Raw genomic sequence first — 17,215 nt, 5'->3', positions numbered from 1 at the left:
ATGCCTCTTGTGAGTTGTGACTTCAAACAACTCGTGCTCGTTGGAATGACCAAGCAACAAGCAAGGCATCATTAATTAACAAATGATAATTATCACACGTGTCTACTTTGGGTTAACACGTTTCGACCCTTTTTCATAGCTACTGATGGAATATCATTTTCCTTTTTCGAAAAATATTTTAAAAAAGAAAAGAAAAATCAGATAAGAAGAATCGAGATGTCTTGGGAATAATTCAAAACGTTGAAACGAGCCTGACCCTTTCTCGTCCCAATACCAAACAGCTATCATACCCAATCAAAATCTCACACGTGTAAAGCCTCCGCTAATTAATAAATTTATTCCTTCTCGATCCTCTGTTTTCTCCCCAGTTTCCTTCCCCGCTTCCCTCCTCTCCCTCTGGAGCAGCATCAGCGGCAGCGGAGACCCGCTCTTCTCCTCTTACCTTTCTCACAGAAGGCTGCTGCGAGATGAGGAGGAGTTGCCCTCCGGCCGAGTCGGACGACGATGAGTATGCCAAGTTCATCAAGAGGATGAACCCCCCAAGGTACCGCCACCCATACCATCTCACTCTGTTTCGTTTCATGGATTTCCCCCTTTTTTTCTTCTTTGAAATCTTATACGATATCTCGAATTGTGGTTGCAGGGTGGTTGTAGATAACGAATCTTGTGAAAATGTAACTGTTATTAGGGTCAGTTGAAACCATTTTTAAAGATTTTGGGGATTCTTGCTTTGCTGATTAACTTCCATCGTCCCTTCTTTCTCAGGTCGACAGCATCAATCAGCATGGTATTCTTCTGGAGGTTGTTCAAGTTCTTATTGATCTCAAACTTACGGTCAAGAAAGCTTATATCTCCTCGGATGGAAGATGGTTCATGGCGGGCAAGTTCTTAGCTTTTTTTCCTTTTGTGTTTCTGGCAAAAACAGATTCTTCGGTGATATTCTCTGTGTTTTGTTGATCTTGTCGATCTCAGTATTTAATGTGACGGATAAGGATGGGGATAAAGTAAGAGACAGAAGGTTCATCTCTTACATTCAGAAAGTGAGAATTTTGCTGTTGATTGTTTTTGACTTTTGTAGTTTAAAATGATGGAATTTGACGTTGGTTGGAAGGATTACTGCAGTCGCTGGAAACAGATGCTTGCTTCTTCCTCAAACTGAGGAACTCCACCGGTATAAGGGAGCGCACCATCATCGAGATGACCGGGACCGACCGGCCTGGATTGCTGTCGGAGATCTGCGCCGTGCTAACCAACAGAAACTGCAACGTGGTGGAGGCCGAGCTGTGGACCCACAACTCCAGGGTTGCGGCGGTGGTGGGCGTCACAGACGATGCCACCGGGAGGGCGGTGGAGGACTCCGACAGACTCTTCGCTATTGAGGACCTCCTATGTAATGTCCTCAAGGGAGACGACGACTCGGGCGCCGCGACGACGTCGACGCTCTCGGCGGGGCAGACCCACACCGAGCGGCGGCTGCACCAGATGATGTTCCACGACCAGGATTACGAGAGAGGCCCTGGCGGCGGGGACGACGAGTCGAGGAGGCCTCAAGTCGCGGTGATGGACTGCTCGGAGAAGGACTACTCCGTCATCATCGTGCGATCCAAGGACCGGCCGAAGCTGCTCTTCGACACGGTGTGCACGCTGACGGACATGCAATACGCGGTGTTTCACGGCGCAGTCGACGCCGGAGACGAAGAAGCCTACCAGGAATACTACATCAGGCACGTGGACGGGCACCTGATAAGCTCGGAAGCCGAGCGGCAGCGCCTGATCCAGTGCCTCGAGGCGGCCATCGAGAGGCGATTCACGCAAGGGCTGGAGGTGGCGCTGCGCACGCCGGACCGTGTCGGGCTGCTCTCAGAGATCACGAGGGTGTTTCGGGAGAACGGGCTGACGATTCGACGGGCGGAGATCTCGACGGAGGGAGGCAAGGCCGTCGACACGTTCTACCTCGTGGACGCGTCGTCGGGGAACGCAGTGGAAGCGAAGACGGTCGAGGCGATACGCAGAGAGCTGGGGGCGATGGTGGTGAGGGTGAAGCCGAGTCGCGTTGTTGCTTCGCCGGAGGTGGGTGCTGCCGGCCCGGGCTTTCTATTCGGTACCCTCTTCAAGGCTTCATTGCAGAGCTTTGGACTGATTAGATCACACTCCTGATCCTCCTCCATCACTGGATCAAATGAAGCTTCTTTTAGCCCGCCATGCGGATGAAAGTTCGAATTTCAAATTTGATGAATATATTCGACTTTCGAATGTGCATAAGTTTACGAATGAACGCCTGATTTTTTTTTTTTTTTAAATTGAAAGTTCTTCTTAGTTTATGACTGTAAATAGAACAGAAGGCGTACCACACTGTACATGCATACTGAGAAATGCAAAAACATTGTATCTCTCAAGGTACATATTGTTGAATATCTTGTGGAATTGGGTTTCCATCTTGTAGATTTTCATGATTTGAATATTCTACCACAGTACGAAGCAAGGTCTCATTGTTAGCATGACTTGGCAAAGAAGAAAAGGGTAGCCATCATGGTTGACTTCTCTGACCTTGCCGACATTTCAGGATGTTGAGATCATAGGCAAGAGGATTTTCATCAACGATGCATAAATATTTATTAGGTAGTTTAGGTCTGAATCGAAACTTACGTGAAAAAGTTGTATTGGGTAAGAATTTATATAGGGTGGTTTAATAAAATTTTATTAATTTAATAAATAAATTTAAATAATTTATTAAATAAAATAAATAAGATTAATTAAATAAATAAGTTGAAATAATTTATTAAATAAAATAAATAAATTTAAACATGTATATATAATTAATATTAATGAATAACATCAGTAAATAATATTTGTTGAATAATGTTCTTCAATAAATATCTTATTAATATAATAAATAAATTAAGAAAATTTCAAAATAACAAGAAAATCCTTAATAATAAATCAAACAAAATTAAAATATAAAAAATTAAATAAATCCGACAATAAATTTAGATCGATAATATCTAAATGAATTAAACTCATGCTCATAAGAAAAATCAGAGTTTGGACAATCATTTCGACAACTTAATTCATTTGAAGTTCGACTCGATTTGACTCGATTATCTTTAAACAAATTTAAATATCATAAACTTTAGCTAGTTTACAACCTTAGGTACGTTTCACCTCATAAATCACATTAGGCGTTTAACTAATTTTGTAAAGATATTTAAACATATTTTTTTATAGGCGAAAGTAGGACATAGAAAGATGGTGATAAGTTTCAAAACATTTTATAGATACGATGCCAAAAAATCATAGTGGACAACTATAATTTTCTTGCGATTAAGGCCCATTCTTTGTAGGTGAAACATATTAAGCGGGGCAAAGAAAGATATCTACAAGTCAGCATCATAATTCATACACATGATAGAGGGAAATCATTATGGATCTACTGTTTTATGATCAACACCCATTAGGGTTTACACAAATTATAAGTCATACATAATTTACTTGAACCACATATATAGTCAGATTTTTCATAATACTTAAAATGCACACTCAAGTTTTATATTTACAAAAAACATTTGTTTTCTATTATTTTCCCCTTTTATCAGACATCAATCACTCATTCATCAATAGTTGGCTACTATAGATAGTCAAATGCATTAATCAATTTCTAAATTTATTGTACTAAATTTGTAATCAAGAATCGATTGACCAAAACTCATCAGTCAATTACTAATCATTCTGTGCTCTTATTATGTGACAGGATCATTATACAACTCACAAAATATCCCAAAATTATATCAATTTTAAAAATTTATAAATCTGTATCTAGACTATGAAATTCATATATGATGACATGATTATACTCAGATGCAAGGAGTGTAAAGGTCTTTGTTTAAAGTGATTCTGAGATTCCTAGGCAGTCAATGAGTTTTAACTAAAACTCATTAATAATCTTAGATACATGAGAAATATTTTAAATTAAGTTTATTGTACTCCTAGGAACCTCCTGAGTATAACCATGCACTCAAACTAGACTCTATAATTTAAATTGAGAAATGTGAGTGATCATATATGAAAATAGGAGAGATGGCGTGCTAGACAAGTGACGATGTGGTTGACTAGCAGAAGACTTCATGAAGGAGAAAAAGATGATAAAAAAGAACAGAAAAAGAGCTCCGAATGCCTTTCTCTTATCTGCATACACTCAAATGAGTCAATAGAATGTCAATGCCCAAAAATTAAGAAAGGGGTCCCTGGTGAAAGTCCTTCGACGCTAAAGTTAGTGCGATGTTCGAGCGGGCCAATGGAGAGAAGAATAGTAGAATGCATGCACACACGTAAGACTACAATAAGGTGTGCGTACCTTACCAATGAAGAGGACCCCCTTTATATATCACCTCTCATAACCTCTGTAATCATGAGGTGACATAGAATGTCAAAGATTGTTAAGTAAGGGAAGACATACAACCTGGGACGATGTACAGCAATCGTCCGAGGAACCTTCCATTACCCATATGTGCACCTCTTGTGTCTTTTACAACTTGTGCCATTAATCAGTCTGTTGAAGGGATATGCTATCATAAGTTGTCAGCTGATGGGAAGTGTAATCACCTTCAAAGAAGGTTCTGGCAAATGCTCATATTATAATAGAAGAATATTCTTTAACAAATGGTTGTTATTCTGATAGGTTGTTGTGATTCTTTGATTATTTTGTTCGTTGAGTGTATCTCAGTCAGATCTATAAACCAGGCCAACTATATATATGTCCTTCCCTTAGGTCACTTGGTTATACACTAGGTGGTTCTAGAGCACTGCTCTGTAAGTAATATGAAGCTGAGTCTCCTACGTTTGGTTGGTTCTTTAGCCAACTAGCCATATACCGAGATACTTGTCTCTAAGGAATAGGTAACTGAGTTCTTGGAGATTCGACCGGTACTTTAAGTCGATTGCCCATATGAGAGAAGATTTGCTTTTGAGGTGAGAACCTGAGATCTTGAAATCTAGCCAAGTATATAAGGGGAACTACATCTCTGTATGTATAAGCGACGGGCATGCTGAGCTGTGTAAATATGATCGGAGTTTTACTGATCGGCTATATGAAGGAGGATTGACATGTGAGAAAACTCATAGGGTTGACCGGCAGTAGGTTCGACCGATCATATGTTGAAAGACTTATACTAAGTGGGAAGTTGGGTCCCCTTACTCCGGCCAAAAGCATGCTGGGTCGAATCTGCGGTAGGTCAGACATCCCTTGAACTTGGTCAGCTATCGACTACTCGGATATATAATATATGTCTTAATACAGGAATGGAGTGCTCGGTACCTTAGGTCTAACTGTCTCAAAGGTTGGTCACCCTCATACTAAAGGCCTTAGCGCTAGGTGAAGAACAAAGCCTTATGGAAAATAACAAACTGGTTGCCACCTCCCGTTGACTTTGATTGCCATGCCACCTTGACTTTAATCGTCACATCATACTCGTGTCTGCTTGTAACATCCCGTATCACTAGCCTTCCCGTCAAGTCTAGTCGAAGGAGACTTGTAGCCGACGGACTGGACCTAAGTCTGATTTTTATTCGATCGCTCAACTTACTAGTTCGATAGGAGGGACATTCTCCGGCTCACCCATCAATGCTAAACTTAATTATATTTCTTTGAAAATGTATGTTGGTTGTTAGACATGTCTAGTATTACACCATTGATATGTGGGAAGCCATTTTTCAGCATAATGATTCAGCTATCACATCCATAATAAATGTCCATTTATGGATAGATGCCACGTGTTCCACTAATTCATTCTTTAAAGTGATCGCTGATACACGCCTCTCCTTATGGACCAACCACATTTCTCCCTCTGCAAATCAACGGTCCCTTGTGAACATGCCCTCTTGATCCAATGGTTGTGGTTGAACCATACCTTGTGGCTTATGTTTAAAAACCTTAGATGATGCAGAAACAAATCACTTACACATCATCTTCTTCTGTCTGCCTTGAGGGTAAGATCGCCCTTCAAAAATCGAACAACACCTCTCCTGTAATAATGACAATTAAAACCTGAATACATAGTTATACGACTAAACAAGAATAATAACATCATTCCACACGGTTGGAAAATAACGACAACCACGCAAGATAAGAAATTAGATTGTGTACTAGTACGGTATGACTTATCTCAACAAATACATAACAGACAAAAGGTCACCACAAGTCTAGAAATCCACACACAACTTATATAATACATGAACTAGTTTAGGAAACTAAAATATGAGTAAGAGTAATAACAAAAATAAAAACTCTCGATGCGACATGAGATTGACCACTAGGATCTCTAAGCGACACGACATGTCATCTACTTGCTAACCTGGAAACAAAAGGGAAAGCAAGGGGTAGTGAGTATAACATGTTGGAACCACAAGGTTGTTTTTGGTGTGATCAACCAAGTTAGGTTAGGTCCTGTTATGTTTTGATCCCGGTGTCTAAGTATGTAGGAGCTTAGGAGTACAGGAAGTTGAGCGAAAGACGCAGCTAGTGAGAAGGACAGCATGGGAGAGAGCCAACGGGCTCGGTGCGTTTGAGAGACGATGTGCAGCGAAAGAGTACATCAGTGGACGAGAAGGATGCGCGCGACGGTCCGAGGGACGAGAAGCCGGGGAGGAAGGCTGCTCAAGGAGAAGGCCGAAATTGGGTTCGGGTGAGCCTTATTTTGGTTGGCCGAAATCACCCAAGCGGAAGAGTGAGAGGAAGAGAAAAAGAAGCTAAAGCCTTCTGCTGGAAGGCACCTTCACTATGCATTGAAGGCGCCTTCAACTCATCATGGAAGGCGTCTTCCATGGCTATGGAAGGCGCCTTCGACCAGGCTAGTTCAAGCTGTTGCAGTGGATAAAACTTTATCCATTAGCGCCTCACTGGAGGCACCTTGCAGCCCTATAGAAGGCGTCTTCAGCCTGCGGATAAGTTTTTCTAGGGGCTATAAAAAGACCCCTGGACCTAGGAAAGATGTATCAACTTGAGTATTGATTTTCTAGCAATAGTCTGAGCTGTTAGTGTGTATAAGAGGCTTCTCCACCTTCACCGAAGGAGATTTTTAGAGAGCTTTCATCTTCCTTAGATTAACAACCACTCTGATTGTAACCAAGTAAATTCTGAGTCTCTTTCTTTTAGTTTCGTATTGTTTATTTTTATGCTATTGCTGCTAATCTAAGTTGAAAGACGAGAAAGGTGTTTTATTTTTCTGTTTCAGGCAACTCAACCCTCTCCAGCCAGCCTACCCAGACCTACAAGTGGTATCAGAGCCTAATAGCTTCAGGAGGACTAACCGTTGAACGAAGCATATAAGATGGTCGGATCGAGAAACTACCCACCAAAGTTCGAGGGGGAGTTTGCGAGCTAGAAAAAGAGAATGGAGATATTTTTCAAAACAGACTTCGATTTATTATTAATAATGGAATTTGGTTTTGAAGCACCCTAGGGCAACGAAAAGTTTCAATGGATGAAGAAGGAACAAGATGACTTTGTTGCAAACGGCAAAGCAGAGTTTCATCCGCTAAGCATTTTATCGTCACAAGAAGTCAACCGGATAGGAGCCTACGAGTCCGCAAAAGAACTTTGCGAGAAATTTTTGGAACTACACGAAGGAACCTCAGAGGTGAAACTTGCGAGATGGGACTTACTTCGCAACCAACTCATCAATTTTCAATTTGAAGAAGACAAAACCATTACACACCTTCACTCGAGGATTAAAGAGCTCATCACCGGACTTTTGAATCTCAGAGAAAAGGCAAGCAATCGAGATTCACTAAGGTACGCTCTTAATGCATTTCCTACAAATACAAAATGAGCATCATTATTAGGAGCCTACTATATCTCTAAGGATTTAGAATATGTCACATTAGAAGAGTTATTTTCAACTTTTGAAGTCCATGAATCGAGATGTGCATATATGAAGAAGGAGTCGATGTACAACATTGCCCTTAAGGCAAAGATGGATGAATAAGATTTAGAGTCCTCTCTCGACGATGATGAAATGATAATGATGGTAAGATGATTTAAAAAATTACTTAAATCTAAACAATCTAACCATCCGTAGGATAGAAAGAGAAGAACAATCAAATGCAACCACTGCAATAAAGAACGACACGTTAAAGACAACTGCCCTAAGTTAAAGATCAACGAGAAGGACAAAGGCAAGAACAAGAAGCCCGTCTAAAAGAACAAATACAAGATCCTAAAGATGACGTGGGACGAAACATCGTCCGAATTAGAGGTCGAAGCTTTCTTCGGACTTGCGTTATTGGCAAGTCATCAAGAAGAAGAACACAAAGTAAGCTCTCGTCTAAAATGAGCATCGAGAGAATTGATGAATGGGGAGTGTCAACAGAAGAAAGTAGCAGTTTAGGGGACGGACAATGAGATCGACAAGGTAAGTCAGATAAGATCTCTTCCAACTGATAAGTTATTTAAATTTATTAAATTATTAACTAAAGACTGTTGCAAACTTGAAAAAGAAAATAAAGAATTAAAAATAATTTTAGCCAAATCTTGTCAGTTAGAAGATTTTAAAAAATTAAAAATTAAAAATGATAAATTGAGGACACAAGTAGAAAACTTAGAAAACTATACATGTTTAACTGTTCAAGCTCAAAATTTTAAAAGACTAAGATGATATCTTAGATTTCATAGGGGTCAAATTAGAAAATTTTCTAAAAGTTATGTACCCCCAAAATTCTTGATTAGCTATAGGAAGGAACCTATACTGGGTTTCAAAAATTTGTATAAATTAAAGTAAAATTGAACTTAGAGCTTTTAGAGAGTAGATTAAATGTTTGATTTCCTTAAGAGACTTTTTCTAGAAAGTGGTTGTTGCTCCAATAACCAAAAAGGCCTAGTGCTTCGCCATAGTCTGGAAGCCGATTAATGAAATAAAATATTTAATTGACTAACTGATAAAGTATTTAATTATAATTAATTCTTTAAATAGTTACTCAATTTTTTTTAGAATTTTTTTACATAGAATTTTTTTAAAAAAAACTTAAAGTTTCTAAAAATATTGACGTTGTAATTTCTTTTAACAAAATTATTTTCAAAGTTTGTCAAAAACTTCAAAATTATTTGCAAAATTTTATCAAAAACTTGATAATTTTTTTTAAAATTTTTTTAGAAAATCTAACTTTTTTTCTTTGAAAAAGTTATCCTTAGATTTTTTTGGTATCCCAATTTTTTATGTGATCAAAGAGGGAGAAAGGAAAATTAAGTCTAGGGGGAGGTAGTAAATTACAAAATCTTTTTGCACTTTACTACATAATTGAAATTTTATTATCTTTACTTGGTATTGCAATTTTATTATCTTACTTTATGGTTAGTTTACCATAACTTAACTTGGGTCGCTTACATCAAAAAAGGGAAAGATCTTGTTGGGACCCCAAGGTTGTTTTTGGTGTGATCAACCAAGTTAGGTTAGGTCCTGTTATGTTCTGATCCCTGTATCTAAGTGTGCAGGAGCTTAGGAGCACAGGAAGTCGAGCAGAAGACGCGACTAGCGAGAAGGATGACACGAGAGAGAGCCGACAAGCTTAGTGCGTCTGAGGGACAAGATGCTGCGAAAGATTACACAAGTGGATGAGAAGGATGTGCATGAAGTTCGAGGGATGAAAAGTCAGAGTGGAAGCCTGCTCGAGGAGAAGGCCGAAATTTAGTTCGGGTGAGCCTTATTTTGGTTGGACGAAATCACCCAAGCGGAAGAGTGAGAGAAAGAGAAAAAGGAGCTAAAGCCTTCTGTCGGAAGGCACCTTCACTGTGCATGGAAGGCACCTTCAAGCCTTCATGGAAGGTGCCTTTCTTATATATAGAAGGCGCCTTTAACTCATCATGGAAGGCACCTTCGATCAGGCTGGTTTGAGCCATTGTAATGGATAAAACTTTATCCACTGGCGCCTCACTGGAGGCGCCTTCCAACCTTATGGAAGGCGCCTTCAGCTTGAGGATAAGTTTTTCCAGGGGTTATAAAAAGACCCTTGGATCTAGGAAAGATGTAACAACTTGAGTTTTCATTTCCTAGCAATAGTCTGAGTTGTTAGTGTGTGTAAGAGGCTTCTCCACCTTCACCGAAGGAGATTCTTAGTGAGCTTTCATCTGCTTAGGATTAACAACCACCCCGGCTATAAGAAAGTAAATTCTGAGTCTCTTCATTTTATTTTCGTATTGTTTGTTTTTATGCTATTGCTACTAATCTAAGTTGAAAGACGAGAAAGGTGTTTTTGTTTTTCTGTTTCAGGCAACTCAACCCTCTCCAGCCGGCCTACCCGGACCAACATAACATACACTACAGGTACAAGAAGATAGTGCATGATAATAATATAAGAAAATCAAAGAGAACAATCTCAAGAAAATACTTACTACAAAAAGTAAGAGTGTCACTGTAATCGTTTGCTAACTAAAAGCATAACCAACATTAATAATGCTCCACTAACCTACTATTTGGTAGGCATATTTAAAAAGACCTAATCATAATTAAACTACACATGCATCGGATACAATCATAGCATATCATGGTATACATCACATATATGCATAAAAGAAAACATAACATGGTTATGACCCCATTTTCTATGATCCTCTCAAGCCAAAGAGAAGATCGTAAGGTCAACCTAGGTCAAATCATCTTCTCCAAGTTCTTCCTCGGTGGTCGTGTGTTGTTGTCCTCCTCTATTTTTCACCATCGTCCAGTAGACTTGTTCTTCTCTAATTTGTACAATATAAAATCTAAAGAAACTTGGAGTTACATTCGAGGGTAGTATAAATTTACAACAAGAAAGAAAAGGGAGAGGTACGAGACGTAGATCGTATTATGAGTGTCATAAACATTATCATATGACTATTAGTATGAATAGTCCTTAGACCTGAAGTCACTACGGTTTCCTACATAAGGAGTTGTATACTTTAGAATCAACAAATGTCACCCATAACAGGGTGGAGCATAAAGTCGATCACTGGCTATCCAATAAGTTATGCAGAGGGATATGAGTGATGTAGATGAGATCTATCCCTTCCATATAATGGAAGTGATATCTATGGGCCCCTTGATTAGTAGGACACAAGAATGTATGACCATGCTTAAATGAGTTAATATGCGATATTGAGCTTATTTGATTGAGTGTGTCTACTTAGAGATAAAGAAACACAAAAATTGATAAGAGGATGACACGGTCTATGCCTCATTGATCAATCTAGATATCAAGGATAGAAGCATTGAGTCATCCAAGATAATACACATGGAGAGGTTAAGTCAGATCTCGACATTCTCATCACTTAGGTATCAATGATACCTTGCTAGATGTCACTCATTGTTTATGTATCTAAATGTTGATTTGGATACATTACCAATGTTATGAGAACCTATTGGGTCACACACAAAGAACAAGTCAATGGAGATGGATTCACATGATGGATCATTGAATAAATCTAATTTAAATGGGGCTTATTGAGTTAGACTTCATTGGATCTAACTATTGGATTATGTCTAATTCAAATTAGACTCATTGAGTCAATTGGAGTGATGATTAATGAGTTTAGCTCATTAAGTGATTTCATAAATTTGAATTCATGAAGAAAGAGGAGTGTACAATTTGAATTACTCATGCATTGGATGAAGATTGAACAATTTGAATTGCTCATGCATTGGATGCATTGGATTCATTGGATGAAGAAAAATATTAATGTCAATTAAGACAATTAACATTAAGGCATAAGGTAATTTCATGAATCTATAAAAGGGGGTTTGGATTCATTTTTGATGATGAGTTTTTGTTGTTCTTGCTCTTTCTCCTCCTCCTCTCTTCACTAGGTTGAAACTTCCAAGAAGGGTTGCTAGCACAACCTTTGGTTGTTTCATTCTCCACTTTGTGAGTTTGTGAGACAAACGAAGCTTGTTCGTGTGGATACCATAGAGGTGTGACTACTTGATCATGTTGAGATCCGCATCTAAAGAAACGTTGCTGTTGGGATTACCGAAGGGCACGGACTAAAGGTATAACTCCTTTTTATGAGAAACTTAGTATATGGTTTCCTTTCGCATGGATCTTTTGGAAAGGAACTAGATGTTTTCCATTGTGCTTTCACGTGTTTAACTCCCTAGTTCCTTATAGTGGTATCAGAGCCACTTGCAAAGGCATATACTAAGTTGTAGTAGATTTTATATGTGATATAGAAATTGCATGAGATTTTACTATGATTTACATGATTATGAGTATGATTTCGGCTAACAGTCTCAGCTAAAGTTTTGTGGGTAGCGGAGTCTCGGGCATGTCAGCAACTCATATAATGAGTGTGTAAAAGAATTTTGCTTCGAGGTGTTAGAGTGTATACTAAAAGTCTAGCTTTTTGTAAACAATTATTTTGAAATAAGAATCACATTGGTCAAATGTCTACATTTATGCTAAGTGTAGTTGTCTGTTTAATTTATATTGTAGATAACATGGTGTGAGGAGACACACAGAAGTTTATGTTATCAGTTCCTTATAAATTATAAACAGTTGCTCACAACCAAGATGGAATGAGACAAACCATTGAAGTGGTTATAGTGTAATTAGGTATTAGTTTATCTTGACTAATAAATTACACTAGTACACTATGAGTGTATTGAGTAGGACCATTTGAGGTAGTTTCTTTTTATACTGGCTATATAAAAGAACAAAACCTCTGTTATTATGGAAGTGCGTACTCTTAATCATGATATAATAATAAGCACATATATTTAATATTTATTTCTTTAATTTATCAAAGGGTGCGATTTAGCTCGTTAAATCAATAGACCCGATAAGTTGGGAAATGATATTATTTATATGGTGTGTTGTTGATTATAAAATGAAACTGTGTCCTAGTAATCTAGGTTGATGATGTTACCTTGAGGAGCTCATAAGGATTGTCATGTAAACCCTGCAGGTGGACTTAGTTCAACATGACGATAAGGTTGAGTGATACTACTCTTGGAGCTAGATATTAATTAAGTGAGTTGTTAGTAACTCATTTAATTAGTGGGCATTTCAATATCTTAAACACAGGGAGATTAACACACTTATAATAAGAAGGAGCCCATATTGGAATATGGAATTGGTGCGGTAGTGCAATAATAACTCTTTAGTGGTATGAGTTATTATTGATGAACTTGAGTTGGGTGTTCGGGGTGAACACGGGAAGCTCAAGCTCATCGGGAGACCAAAACCAATTCCTCCTCTAGGTCCCGATTGTAGCATCTTATATAAAGCCTTATATCCACCCAAAGCCTAGCTTCTTAAGGCCCAAGTTAGGGCCAACCAAGCCTTGCTTGGAGACCAAGCAAGGGGCCGGCCAAGCTAAGCTTGGAGCCCAAGCTAGGGCCGGCCAAGCCTTGCTTGGTACCCAAGTAAGGGGCCGACCACACAAACAAGAAGAAGGAAGTTTTATTTTTTTGTAAAATATTTCCTTTTATAGAGATCCATAAAAAGGATTTTAAAGGATGATTTTAATATAAAACTTTCCTTTTTTAGATTGATCATAAAAGGAAATAAAAGGGAGTTTTTATTTTGTTAAAAACTTTCCTTTTATGTTGGTTTTAAAAGAGAGTTTTAAATTTTAAAATCTTTCCTTTTATAGCTTTCTATAAAGGAATAAAAGAGAGATTTGCAATCTTTCCTTATTTGTAGTTATCTATAATGTGAAAGAAAGATTTTAATTTTTGTTATAAAACTTTCCCTTTTTGAAACCATGTTTTATTTTAAATCTTATCTTTTATAGATATCCATAAAAGGATTTAAAAGAGAGATATTTTAAAAAATATTCCTTTTATAACTATCCACAAAAGGGATTTTAAAAGAGAGATTTTAATTTTTGTTTAAAATATTTCCTTGCTTGCAGAACAAGCTTGTGGCCAGCCATGCTATGATAAGAAAGGAACTTTTATTTTTTGTTACAAAACTTTCCTTTTTTGTCAAAACCAAGGAATATAAAAGAGAAGGAGGGGGTGCCTCACCTAATAACACACATCTTCTATTCCTCTCTATTCTTCCTTGGTGGCCGACCCTTGCTCTTTCTCTTCTCTCCTTTTGTTTTCTCTCTTGGAGGCCGGCGGCATCAATTGGTGGTGATCTCTTGGTGGCCGATTGCTTGAAGGAGAAGAAGAAGAGAAGGAAGCTCTCTTGTCTAGCATCCCTTGGAGGATAGTTGGTGGCCGGATCTTGGAAGCTTTGAAAGAAGCTTGGGTGGACTACCTCTTGGAAGATCGTCGCCCAGACGACGTTTAAGAAAAGGAGAGGAATACAATAGAAGATCAAGAGGTTTATAAGCTATGAAAGGTATAACTAGTTATTAATTTCCGTATCATGACTAGTTCATCCTTTTGTATAGATCTTGTAAAACCAAACACAAGAGGTTATCGATTTTAAGTTATCACTTTTGTTATCAATTTTATTTTTCGATTTCATATTTCGATAATGTGTTTCTATTGAGGTATCTGTTAGTTAGAGCCCTAGAACCAATCATTTGATGATTGTTGTATGGACTCATTGTATCATATTCTTGTATATTAATAAAGGCATTTGTTTTGGTTATTATGCTTACTTGTATTGGTGCCAAATAAACTAAGTATAATAGCGTCCTTGAGTAGAGGGTTCTTACCTATATCAATCGGTTAGTTGAACCAATAGTGAGATGATATAGGGAACACTACTCTTAATCATTCCTAGTCGAGTATTAACATTCAGGGACAATGTTAATGCAATAAGACTAGCATGTAGGTCAACTCGATGACTTGATCTCACAAGTCATGGATATAGAGATATCAAGTTGACACATGGGTATGCATTGGAGAATGTATACTAAATGACCCGCCATGAGAAAGTATCATGGATCGTTATATGAGTGTCATATACTTTCTCATGTGGCTATTAGTATGACTACTAGTCCTTAGACCTGAAGTCACCATGGTTCCCTACATAAGAAGTTATGTACTTTGGTTTCGTCAAACGTCACCCGTAACTGGGTGGACTATAAAGGCGATTACTGGGCATGTAACGAATTATGCAGAGGGATGTGAGTGATGTATATGGGATCTATCCCTCCTATATGACGGGAGAGACATCGATATTCTTGATAGAGTGAGACCACGAAGTGCATGACCATGCCCAAATGAGTCAATATGAGATATTGAGCTCATTTGATTTAGTGAGTCTACTTGGAGTTCAAGATTTAGATTGATTAGAGGATGACACGGTCTATGCCTCACATTGATCAATCTAGATGTCTAGGATAAAAGGACACTTGTCATATTTTGTGAGGAGTCACAATTAGTAGTCACAAGGTGATGTTGGATCTCTACATTCTTGTAACTTGGGTAGTAATGATGTGTTGCTAGATACCGCTCATTACTTATGCTCCTAAATGGGTTTAGGGGCATTGCCAACGTTACAAGAACCTATAGGGTCACACACTAAGGACAATTAGATGGAGATTAGGTTCATATGATGAACCAAGAGGATTAGATTCATGTGATGAATCAAATTGGATTAAGAGTAATCCTAATTGGGCTAATTGAGTTGGACTCAAGTTGATTCATGTGTTCAATGAGTCTAATTTAGATTATGACTCATTGAATCAATTTAATTAAATGAATTAGATTTATTATATGAAATTGGTTTGAATCAAATGGTTAGATTAGATCAACCATGAGAGAGATTTGATTAAGTTTGACTTGACTTGAGAAGGAAGATGAAAGGTCAAGTTTGACTTGACCATTTGCCACCTCATTTGTGAGTTGACATTAAGTGGCAAATGATGATGTGCCACATCATCATAGTTAGCACATGTGTGTGCCACCTAATGGAGGTTACAAATCTCCTCTTTAATGGCCACATTAAATATGAATGGAGGTTACAATTCCTTTAGTGGCCGACCACTTTTGTGAGGAATGAAATTCCTTTTTTCATTCAAGGGCATTCACTTCATCTTCTTCCTCTAGCTCTCATTCTTTTCTCTCTCTCCTCTCTTGGCCGAACCTTACCAAGGTGCTAGCACACCTTTGTGTTAGGTTTCTCCACCTATTTGTTCGTGTGGATACTTCTAGAGGGTTGTACACTTGACAACCTCGAGATCCGGCATCACTTAGAAGAGCGGGATACGCGAAGGGCTTCGCACCAAGGGTAAAGATCTTCTCCTAATGTAGATCTAGATGTAAGAAACTCGTACTCGATTTTTTATTTTATTTTACTTCACACGGATCCGGTGGCATGGGGGTTTCGGAGTTTCCGCGACGCGAAAAAGCGATTTTCGCGGCCCGAAAACCCCAACAGTGGTATCAGAGCCACGTGCGAAGTCTTGTACGAGTTTATTTTGTATTTTTATGAAAAATAGCAGTTCTGTAATATTTTTTAAATTTCATATTTTTATAGTTTTTATGGGTATTTTTCTCGTAGAAGCGAAGCACAAGTGTTTCGACACTTGTAGGCTTCGACTACCGAGAAGATTTTTCCGAAACGGCAAGGTTTCGTCCCAAATCTTTTTGGGACAGCGGGCTAAGGCGCTGTAGGATCGCTAAGGAACACTCGCGATGGTTAGATCGCGGGTAGGGGCACTGCCCCTAGCCCCGCAAGGGGATTCGTTTTGCGATTGCGCCCGAAAACCCGCTAAACGGAACCGCCGGGAATTTTACTCATAAAAATTGTAAAAATTGTAGTAAAAATTACAAAAAATTATAGAAAATACATAATTTAGAATTATGTATCATTTTGTGATAGTCATGGCCCCAAAAGACCCAATTTTATTGGAAATGTGTTGTAATTCATAATACGGCCTGTGTGCCGTCATGTGATGTGCGTGTTGTATATTTGATTCACGACCTGCATGTCGTGCCTTTCTCTATTTTATATTCTTGTTGTAAATTAGTTTAGACTTGAATGTAACTCGAGTTTCAAAAATTTTAATGTATAAAATTGGAGTAGTGGAAGGTCCACTCAAGACGGAGTTACGAGGAAGGCGCGAGCAACACAAGGTGGTTAAAGGGAGGAGCTTGAGAAGCTGTTGACCTTAGGTTGACCATTCGATCTTCTCATTGTCTTGAGAAGATCATAGTAGGGCCATGACTAATCACAAATAATTTAATTAATTTCTTGTGTGTATGTGATGCATAATTAGTAATTAATTAGTGCCTAACGATTAGATTAGATCTAAATCGTGTACAAGATGCACCCTCTCAATTAGATTAGA

At 38.4% G+C, this 17,215-nt stretch overlaps 1 protein-coding gene across 2 annotated transcripts; it reads left to right on the top strand.

The window, feature by feature from the left end:
• Positions 1-363: 363 nt before the first annotated feature.
• LOC122041107 (ACT domain-containing protein ACR4-like) lies at positions 364-2,412 on the top strand. Of its 2 annotated transcripts, none has more exons than XM_042600687.1 (5): positions 364-544; positions 644-674; positions 766-880; positions 973-1,040; positions 1,123-2,412. In XM_042600687.1, exons 1-5 carry the CDS (start codon positions 468-470, stop codon positions 2,155-2,157), a joined length of 1,326 nt encoding a protein of 441 aa, XP_042456621.1. In that variant the 5' UTR covers positions 364-467; the 3' UTR covers positions 2,158-2,412. The 2 variants fall into 2 exon arrangements, with proteins under 2 accessions (XP_042456621.1, XP_042456620.1); XM_042600686.1 differs by having other exon boundaries at positions 644-689.
• The last annotated feature ends 14,803 nt before the right edge of the window (positions 2,413-17,215 follow it).

The sequence above is a fragment of the Zingiber officinale genome, chromosome 2A, assembly GCF_018446385.1.
Source record: "Zingiber officinale cultivar Zhangliang chromosome 2A, Zo_v1.1, whole genome shotgun sequence".
NCBI lineage: Eukaryota > Viridiplantae > Streptophyta > Magnoliopsida > Zingiberales > Zingiberaceae > Zingiber > Zingiber officinale.
The sequence above is the reverse complement of the archived record's forward strand: the minus strand, read 5'-3'. Positions and strand labels throughout refer to the sequence as shown.